Genomic DNA, 9,354 nt, shown 5'->3' with positions numbered 1-9,354 from the left:
AATTGGCCGTGCCGTTGAATAACAGCGTCTCCCTTGGGTTGGTGAGCTGGCCAGAACCAGTTTCCCCAGTCAAGTGGCACTTTTGCTGTGGATGAGGCCATTCCAGCAGAATTGCCTTCGTCCCAGGAGAGCTTTGCTTGGTGCCACCCCTCGTTCTGTGGGCTACACCCCAGCCGGAAGGTGCCTCACTTGTCAGGAATGCTGCCTTCTCCAAAGTTTACTGGGCGTCTTCCTGTGGGGCCAGCCCAGGGCAACCTGGCCCTTTACAAGGAAACAACATGAGAAGCACATGGGTCATCTCTCTGTGTTGTTTCCTTTGAAACATTCAAGTTTTGTGTCTAACATTTGTGTCTAGCATTCTGTGTTTGAGAGCTGCCCTTGACCTCTGCTGGGGTACCTGGTGGGGCTGGGCCACTTGTTTTAAGCTGATCTGACCCTCTGAACTGGGAATGAGAGTGTACACAGCCCTTCTTGAAGGTTTTGATGTTTAGGGAGCAGCACCAAGGCAGACAAAGGGAGCGACACAGTGGAACGTCTGTGAAGTCGTCAGTTCGTCGTTTCCCCACAAAGCCTGAGAGAGCCAGGCGCTCCCGGGCCAGCTGCCTGATGAGCTTGTCTCCACCCCGACCCTGGGCCCATCTGAGCGGCCGAGGCCTTTTCTGCCCAGATTAGTTCCCTTCGGTAGCCTTTTGGGTCCCTTCATTACATTGCTCTGTTATCTTCATTTGGTTTGGGTCCTGTTTAATTGATAAGTCATTTTTTTATGCCCTCATACATACTTTTCCATGTCATGCCTGAGGAACTTTGAGAACATTTAAAAAAAATTTAATTTTTATTTATTTTTTAAAAACCAGCTTCTGTGCTTGTGAGTACTGTGTCTGTGGGTTTGGCTCAAAAACTGGATTCTTTTCCCAGCTATTCCTTTCTTAACCCTATTTCTCCCCAACCCTCCCACCCATACCCCATAGATATTTAGACATTTAGAGTCCTATTCGCAGCATCTGTCATGTCAGGAGGATGCTTCTGTTTTTAATAACTAGGGTCGGGTGGTATTGGGGGGAGTGGAAAAGTTAGAAAATCTAGACTGGGGGGCCAGAAGGGATACCCAGAAGTGAGGCAAGTCAGGTGGGAAACAGGGTGAGCTGCAGGTGGGGGCTGACCCCTCTGCAGGCACTCTGACTGCTGTCATGTGAGGACCTCACAGGGGGTCTGGGGCCTGGGACCCTTGGTCTCACACCTTTTAGCCACTCAACCTCCCCTACCCCCCCCCTCCAGCCCAGAGCCATGGAGCTGAGGGTGTGGGCCAGACCCCAGAGCCTGTTCGCTAGTGTGTCCTCGGGCCTGCCTATGGGTAGGGCCCAGGAATCTGCAGGCCACCCCTGGATCAGAAGCATGGCCTTCTCTCCACTGTGCTCAGCTCCCACCCTCAGCTCACCGGGCACATCCATAGCTCTGGGGCCCAGTGGCGACCCCAGGCCACTGCGCCTGGGAGGGATGCTGGTCCATGTTCCGTGAGAGAAGCAGCCTCTGTGGTCAAGTGCATCTCAGAAGTGCCCTGAAGCCAAGATGTACAGGTTTCTTGACTGTAGGACTTGTGGGAACTTCTGTTACAGCGTTAAGCATGGTGGTTCCCCAAGGTGGGGATTCCCTCAGCTAACTTGACCACAGAACCTCGTCACTTTTCTTCCTAGAATTCTAGTCCTAGGGAACAGTTTGGGAAATACTGCTCCCGCCACGTCGGTCCCTGTCCCCTCCCCCAGCCGCAGCCCCAGCCCTAGGCAGGCCAGCTGAGAGCAGATGCAGTCCTTTAGGAGGAGGGCGGGGTGGGATGGGGGGCAGTGGACCCCAGGTCCTGCCAAGGCCTCTGGCAGGGATTCCAGGTCTCTCTCACGGCAGTCAGGCCCTCCGTTCCTGCCAGCCCTGGCCAGCCCAGAGCCCGCGGACCTGTGTTCCTCTCAAACCTGTGTTCACGCTGGCTTTGGGGTTGGTTTGTAGGGAAGATGGTGAGTTGGAAGAAGGTGAACTGGAGGATGATGGGGCAGAGGAGACCCAGGACACCCCCGGAGGCCCGGAGAGGAGCCGGAAAGAAAAAGGGGAGAAGCACTACAGCGATTCAGACGAGGAAAAGTCTCACAGGAGGCTGAAACGGAAGCGGAAGAAAGAGCGGGAGAAAGAGAAGAGAAGATCGAAAAAGAGGAGGAAATCTAAGCACAAGGTAGGTCCGGAGGGTTCACGGGCCTGGGCCTGGCGGAGAGCCCCAGGGGCCGAGCTTGTCTCGTCAGGCCAAAGAGCACTCCTAATAGTGTTGTTTTTTCCTTCCTCAAATTGGATCAATAGCTCATGCTCCATTGCTGCTAAATGCCCGTAGGTAAGGTGTTTCACGGAGAGCACAGAGCACAGAGCCCTTCCGGCACATTCCAGCAGTGCTTTCCCCAGGGTTGACTGCCAGAGTGACCTGCCTGCAGCAGAATCGCTAAGTCCACTTCCCCTGTCATTGCAGCGCCATGCATCCTCCAGCGATGATTTCTCCGACTTCTCCGATGACTCCGATTTCAGCCCCAGCGAGAAGGGGCACCGCAAGTACAGAGAGTACAGCCCCCCGTACGTGCCGGTGAGTGACTGCTGGCCAGGGGCTCCAGGGAGTAAAACTATATTTTTATTGATTTTAGAGAGGAAGGGAAAGTGAAAGAGATAGATTCATCAATAATGAGAGAGAATCATCAATTGGCTGCCTCCTGCACATCCCCTACTGGGGATCAAGCCTGCAACCCAGGCATGTGCTCTGACCTGGATTTGAACCGTGACCTGGTTTATAGGTCGACACTCAACCACTGAGCCACACCAGCTGGGCAGATTAGGTGTTGTCTTTATCCCCGTTTTACAGGTGAGAAAACCGAGACTTAGAAAACTTCAGCCAGGTTTCACAGCCCTCAAGTGCAGGAATGGGGATTTGAACCCAGTTCGTGACCGATCTCTATAAGCCATGCTGTTAGCACTTCTCGGTGCCACCTTTTCCTGTGGCCTTTGCCGTGTGTCTCCTGTCCCCTGTCCCCGAGAAGGATGCTGACTTGTCCCCGTCATAGCTGACTGTTTGACACTGTTCAGAAATGACTTTTGTGGAAAATTAGCAAGAGAATGAAATGGTTATAGGAATAAATTACATCTCTGACCTTAAGCAAACATAAAGTTAAATTATCTATTCAGTTAGTATGCTGTCTGCCCCCCTAGCAAAACTGATAAGAAAAAACATCAACATAGCTTTTTGAGTTTTGATTTTTAAAAATACTTTTAAAGCTAGTAGCTCTTAAAGATGCCTCAGTTATCATATGACTCAGCACCATCCATTATTACAGATACTTTATTGTAAGGCATCGTTGACATTGATCTAACGGAGATTCAGACTGTAAACCTGAGGGAGGCAGGGAAGGGAGGAAACACTGTGAGCTTTAATTGGGGACTGGTGTTGGGGCATTTTAAGATCTGCTCAAGTAGTTGTGTATGTCTATCTACCTATGTTTTGTATTTTCTCTCTCTTTTTTTTATAATGAGTGTGGGTTATTTAAATTAATAGACTGTTTTTTAAAGCAGTTTAGGTTCATAGAAAATTAAGCAGATAGTACAACTCCCTCCTTATTCCACCCCGTTTCTCCTGTTTTTAACATATTGCATTAATGTGGTTGATACATTTGTTGTAATTGAGGAGCCAACATTGACTCATTAGAGTTCATACCTTTACATTAGGGTTTTATAGTTCTTTGGGTTTTAACAAATGTATAGAGTATGTATTCCCCATGCACTACCATATAAAATAGTCTCAGCTCCCTAAAAATCCCCTCTGCTTTCCTCCTCCCCGAGCCCCTAGCAACCACCAGTCTTTTTACAGTCTCTAGAGTTTTGCCTTTCCCAGAATGTCAGTCAGGCTCATACAGTTTGTAGCCTTTTCAGTTGGCTTTTTTTCAATTAGCATAGTTGACGGTTCCTCTGTTTTTCATAGCTCCATAGCTCTTTTTTTTTTTAATTGCTGAATAATAAATGCTCCATTGTCTGGATGTGCCACAGTTGGTTTATCCATTCATTGCCTGAGGACATTTTGGTGGCTTCCATTTGTGTGTGTGTGTGATATATAAAATATATATTTAACTTGATCCAGTATTTCCTGGCACCAGCACACTTTGAAAAGCATCATTTGAAATGGCTTTCTAGTTTGGTTGCCAAGCAGGTAATTAATTGAATTCCAAGACCCCAGGAAACTTTTGACCAGGAAGCACCCCTTCTGCCTACCAGGCCTCCTCCCCAAATGAGATTGGTCTATAGCCTTGGGACATACCCCCCCCCCCCAACACACACACACTTTCTCCCTTGTTCTTCAGGATTGTGGGTCCGTTCTCCATTTTCTTTCAAGCTGTGGCCCTTTCTGAAGAACAGAAACATCTGGGCCTACTGCCTAGATCTCACTCAGGTGGGGACCAGTCCCCAGGAGCTCGAGGATGGTATTCTCCCAGGGATAGTGAGGGTCTTGGTGGTCTGCACCCAAGGCCCTGGGGCCTGCTCACCCTCCTCTCCCTGGCAGTCCCACCAGCAGTACCCCCCGTCACACAGCACGTCCCTGCCCAAGAAGTCCTACTCCAAGATGGACAGCAAAGGCTACGGCATGTACGACGACTATGATAACGAGCAGTACGGGGAGTATGAGGGCGACGAGGAAGAGGATATGGGCAAGGAGGACTACGACGACTTCACCAAAGAGCTGAACCAGTACCGGCGTGCCAAGGAGGGCAGCAGTCGGGGCCGAGGTGAGACCCCAAGCTTCTGCTCCAGGGTGTCTGAGCAGACCTGGCGCTGGGGGCTGGAGGGGCGGTGCAGAGCGGGACAGGCCTGGTTGTCTCTGTGCTCACGGAGCCTCCAGTCCAGGAGAAGAGACGGGCGGTCGTTTAGGGCTGAGATAAGTACGGAAGGAAAGGTTTGGGGGAGTTAGCCATGTGAGCAGGCCAGCGCTGAGGCCCTGGTTGGGACGGAGCCAGGCTGGTATGAGACAGGAAGAGGGAAAACTCACTTCCTGGTCCGAAGTGAGGGGAAAGAAAAGGGATGGCTTCTCACACCTGGGCCAGGGTGCCTGGCAATTGGATGCCACAACCCTCAGTAGTCCCCTCCCCCTCCCTCAGCTCATAGCACCTGACAAGGTGTGTCTGCAGCCTGTGGGCCGGCCACACCTCTGAACCTTGAACTCTGGCAGTTAGAAGGATGGGAGGGGAGGGCAGAGCACCAGAGGCCCAGCCTACCCTCTTAGAACCATCTCCTGCCAGTGAGATTTTCCACCCCAACGGGGCTTCCAGAACCTTCTAGCTCAGAGGTTCGTATCCCCGCCTAAGGCCCAGCTTGTTGTTTGAGTGGCCGCCTGTCCCTTCTTTTTTTCAGCCGTCTTTCACGGACACCTCCCTGGACAGGCCTTGCTCTTTGGGGAGATTCTAGATTAGTGCTGTCCTGTAGAAGCAGAATCCAAGCCACCATGTGACTTAGTTTTCTAGTAGTCACCGTTAAAAAGTAAAAGCAAATAGATGAGATGAATTTCAGCAATATATTTTATTTACCTTATACATTCAAAAGCTTATTTCAACAACGTTTGCAAACTAGGCAGATGTGATATTGTACATTCCCTCTTTTTTTCCCCACTGAGTCCTTGCAGTCCAGACGTGCTTTACCCTCACGGCATCTCTTTGGTTTGGTCAGCCCCGTCTCCGGTGCTCAGAAGCCACATGAGGCCGGTGGCTACCATATCGTACAGTGCAGTTTTCAGTGTAGTGAGCGCTGTGTCAGTCATGTGCCTGCAATGCTGAGGCACCTCATCGAGGGGACCGGGGGAACCATTAGTCTGCCTGGGGAAGCTGGGAAGGCTTCTTGGAGGAGGAGAGGAAGGTGAAATAATTGACCTCAGGGGCAGACAATGGGTTAACATCTCTCTTGTTGGTGGGGTCTACTCCCGCTCAGGGGTTCACTTTCTGAATCACCGTGCAGGCAGTCGAGGCCGTGGCAGGGGCTACCGGGGCCGAGGAAGCCGCGGAGGGTCTCGGGGCCGAGGCATGGGCCGGGGCGGCCGAGGCAGGGGCAGAGGCTCCATGGGAGACCACCCAGAAGACGAAGACGACTTTTATGAAGATGAGATGGATGTAAGGTTTTCTACTGCCCGGGAACCGGGGACTGGCTGGTGGGCTGCGTGTCCTGTGGGGGGTGGCCTGAAGGCTAAGGAAAGCGAGCATCAGGTGACAGGCAGGCGTATGTGTTTTAAATGTTCATGTATGATTTTGAAATTGAAAAAACTTTCGTATGATTCAAACTGAACAGATACCAAAGGGTGAGCTGTGAAAATTACATCTTCTTCCAGCGACTTAATTCCTGTCCCTGGAGACAGGGTTCCCGAGTGGCTCTGGAAACGTTTGAGGCCTTTGCAGCCGGGGGCTTATTTACTCGCTGTGCTGTGTGCCTGTGCGCGGGCACACTCACTCCTCTCGCAGAGAACTGCCACACATGCCGTGTCCCTGCCGTGGGCACACTCACTCCTCTCGCAGCTGTGCCACACTCATGCCGTGTCCCTGCCGCGGGCACACTCACTCCTCTCGCAGCTGTGCCACACTCATGCCGTGTCCCTGCGAGACCTTTCTGTGCAGTCCTGTTACAGCGGCACAGCTGTCCATGTGTACAGAGGTGCCCTGATGGATTTGCCCAGGGGGTGGGAGTTTTAAGACTGACGACTGCACAGAAAGGATGAAGACCACCCATGCTCAGGCTGGGTCATGTGAGGAGGGGACACAGGCCTGAGGCCCAAATTTCTCACCTGGTATTCTGAGTCTGAGGTTGTCCTGGAAACCAAAAGGCAAAGGGGGCAAAATGTATAGTGAGGGACCGTGTTCATTGTTCCCCATGTGACGCCTTTCTCCGTTCTGAAATCCCAGTACGGAGAAAGTGAGGAGCCGATGGGAGACGAGGATTACGACGACTATTCCAAGGAGCTGAACCAGTACCGCCGGTCCAAGGATGGCCGAGGACGAGGTGGGCGGGGGCCCAGAAGTGGACGAGTTGGTGGGGCTCCTCTGGCAGCTGGTGGAGTTGGGCTCTGGGGACGGGCCGTGGTTGATGCATTTCTCTCCTCCGCAGGGTTAAATCGAGGCCGTGGCCGGGGTTCCCGGGGCCGAGGCAAAGGCATGGGCCGCGGCCGAGGTCGAGGTGGCGGCCGAGGAGGGATGAACAAGGGCGGGATGAATGATGACGACGACTTCTATGACGATGACATGGGCGTGAGTCCACTCTTCACTCTGATCTGACGTCTTTACCCAAGGCCCCTCCTTGGATATTTTTTTCTCTTTAATGAGTTGTCCTCTGAGGCTGACCCTGGCTCCCTGCCGTTCCCCATAGGGCCAATAAGCACTAATCAGCTCTCATAGGGATGCACTGCTAGTGAGACCCTCTCTTTGTGTTTTGTTGTGTGTGTGTGTGTGTGTGTTTTTTAATGTTAATCTCACCCGAGGATATTTTTTCCCCATTGGTTTTTAGAAAGGTGGGGGGAGAAACATCGATGGGAGAGAGACATACTAGTTGGTTGCCTCCCACACACCCCCCAACCAGGGCCTGGGGATTGAACCTGCAACCCTAGTACATGCCCTTGACTGGGAATCAAACTGGCGACCTTTCGGTGTGCTGGTCAACGCTCCAACCATTGAGCATCACTGGCCAGGGTAAGACCCTCTGTTTTTTAAAACCACGTCTTCGTAGCACCTGCAGTCACCCCGAACAAGTCTCTAAGACTTGGAAGGTTCTAGGTGACCCACTCAGTTATCCCTGGAGAGTTTTACAGGAAGGCAGGTGCCTCTGCCTCCAGGAGGTGGATGTGTTCCTGCACAAGTGTGTGTGCGCGAGTCTTCATGGCCAACAGCTCCAAGTGCCAGAGCTGTGCTTATCCAAGCAGCACTCCATACTGTGGGCTCGGACTCCTGTGGCCTCGGTGTCAGACGTAACTGGCTGCTAGACAACTCCTGTTACCCTTCTTCACTCAGATGGCCTCCACCTGACCCGCGGGGCCCTCACCGCCCTCGCTTTTCTTTCCCCGTTAGTTACATTCACACTGTGTTCTGTGTCCCTAACAGGATGGCGGCGGAAGCTACCGGAGCCGTGACCATGACAAGCCCCATCAACAGTCTGACAAGAAAGGCAAAGTCATCTGCAAATACTTCGTGGAGGGGCGGTGCACATGGGTAAGGGGTCAAAGGATCTGGGTGCTGAGCAGGGCAGCAACCTCCCAGAGGACACGGGCCCCTGGGCACGCTCTGGAGGCCACCTCATTGGGCAGGGCCGGTGCTGGTGGGAGTGGTTGACTACCGAGAGGTGAGGTGCCTCTGGGGCCTGGAAGACTCGGTTCTCTTCTCAGAGGGACTGAAGGGCCGGAGCAACAGGACATCTGGGTTTTTCTGGTTTGGGGAGGATATTTTTGGCCAAAGTTCTCAACAAATCTGTACAGCCTCAGATGTTGTATTAAGATTGATGCTTGCCGAAACCGGTTTGGCTCACTGGATGGAGCGTCGGCCTGCGGACTGAAGGGTCCCAGGTTCGATTCCGGTCGAGGGCATGTACCTTGGTTGCGGGCACATCCCCAGTGGGAGATGTGCAGGAGGCAGCTGATCGATGTATCTCTCTCATCGATGTTTCTAACTATCTCTCTCCCTTCCTCTCTGTGAAAAAATCAATAAAATATATTAAAAAAAAAAAAAGATTGATGCTAATGCAGGTATGTACATATTCTGGTTCGTTACTGAACTTGACACCCATAGAAAAGGAGGGGCAGGAATCAGGCCAGCCGTGAACTTCACAGCAGAACTGAATGCCACAAGATGGACCAGCGGCCACAGAATTCTGAAGGAAACAATATAACCCAGTGTTAGTCAGCCAGCTTTTTTTTTTCTTTTAATTTTTTAAATATATTTTTATTGAGAGAGGAAGGGAGAGGAAGAGAGAGAGAGAAACATCAATGATGAGAGAGAATCATTGATTGACTGCCTCCTGCACACCCCCTACTGGGGATCAAGCCCACAACCCGGGCATGTGCCCCTGCTGGAATGGAACCCAGGACCCTTCAGTCCGCAGGCCAGTGCTCTACTTACTGAGCCAAACTGGCTAAGGCTGTCACCCAGCTTTTTTCCCACATTTAGCGTCAGTGGACAGATATTGGGAAATGTGCACCCAGGAAATACCGCACCTCTGTATATGTCTAGAAAAATGTGTACTTCCAATAAGTGTGCGTGCGTATGTAAAATATTCCTTATTACAGTCATTTCATATTATTTTTATATAAACAAAGAAATGAATAGG

General features: G+C 51.7%; 1 protein-coding gene across 1 annotated transcript in view; it reads left to right on the top strand.

Moving 5' to 3' along the window:
- ZC3H4 (zinc finger CCCH-type containing 4) overlaps nt 1–9,354 on the top strand; it is a 36,899-nt gene that overhangs the window by 12,278 nt on the left and 15,267 nt on the right. The window contains exons 2-8 of the mRNA XM_006772041.2: nt 1,996–2,215; nt 2,501–2,611; nt 4,571–4,793; nt 6,013–6,164; nt 6,948–7,044; nt 7,150–7,289; nt 8,136–8,243. Of these exons, the coding sequence (XP_006772104.1) occupies nt 1,996–2,215; nt 2,501–2,611; nt 4,571–4,793; nt 6,013–6,164; nt 6,948–7,044; nt 7,150–7,289; nt 8,136–8,243 (1,051 nt within the window). The remainder of the gene's footprint in view (nt 1–1,995; nt 2,216–2,500; nt 2,612–4,570; nt 4,794–6,012; nt 6,165–6,947; nt 7,045–7,149; nt 7,290–8,135; nt 8,244–9,354) is intronic.

This window comes from Myotis davidii, unplaced genomic scaffold (genome assembly GCF_000327345.1).
Source record: "Myotis davidii unplaced genomic scaffold, ASM32734v1 scaffold566, whole genome shotgun sequence".
Lineage (NCBI taxonomy): Eukaryota > Metazoa > Chordata > Mammalia > Chiroptera > Vespertilionidae > Myotis > Myotis davidii.
The sequence above is the reverse complement of the archived record's forward strand: the minus strand, read 5'-3'. Positions and strand labels throughout refer to the sequence as shown.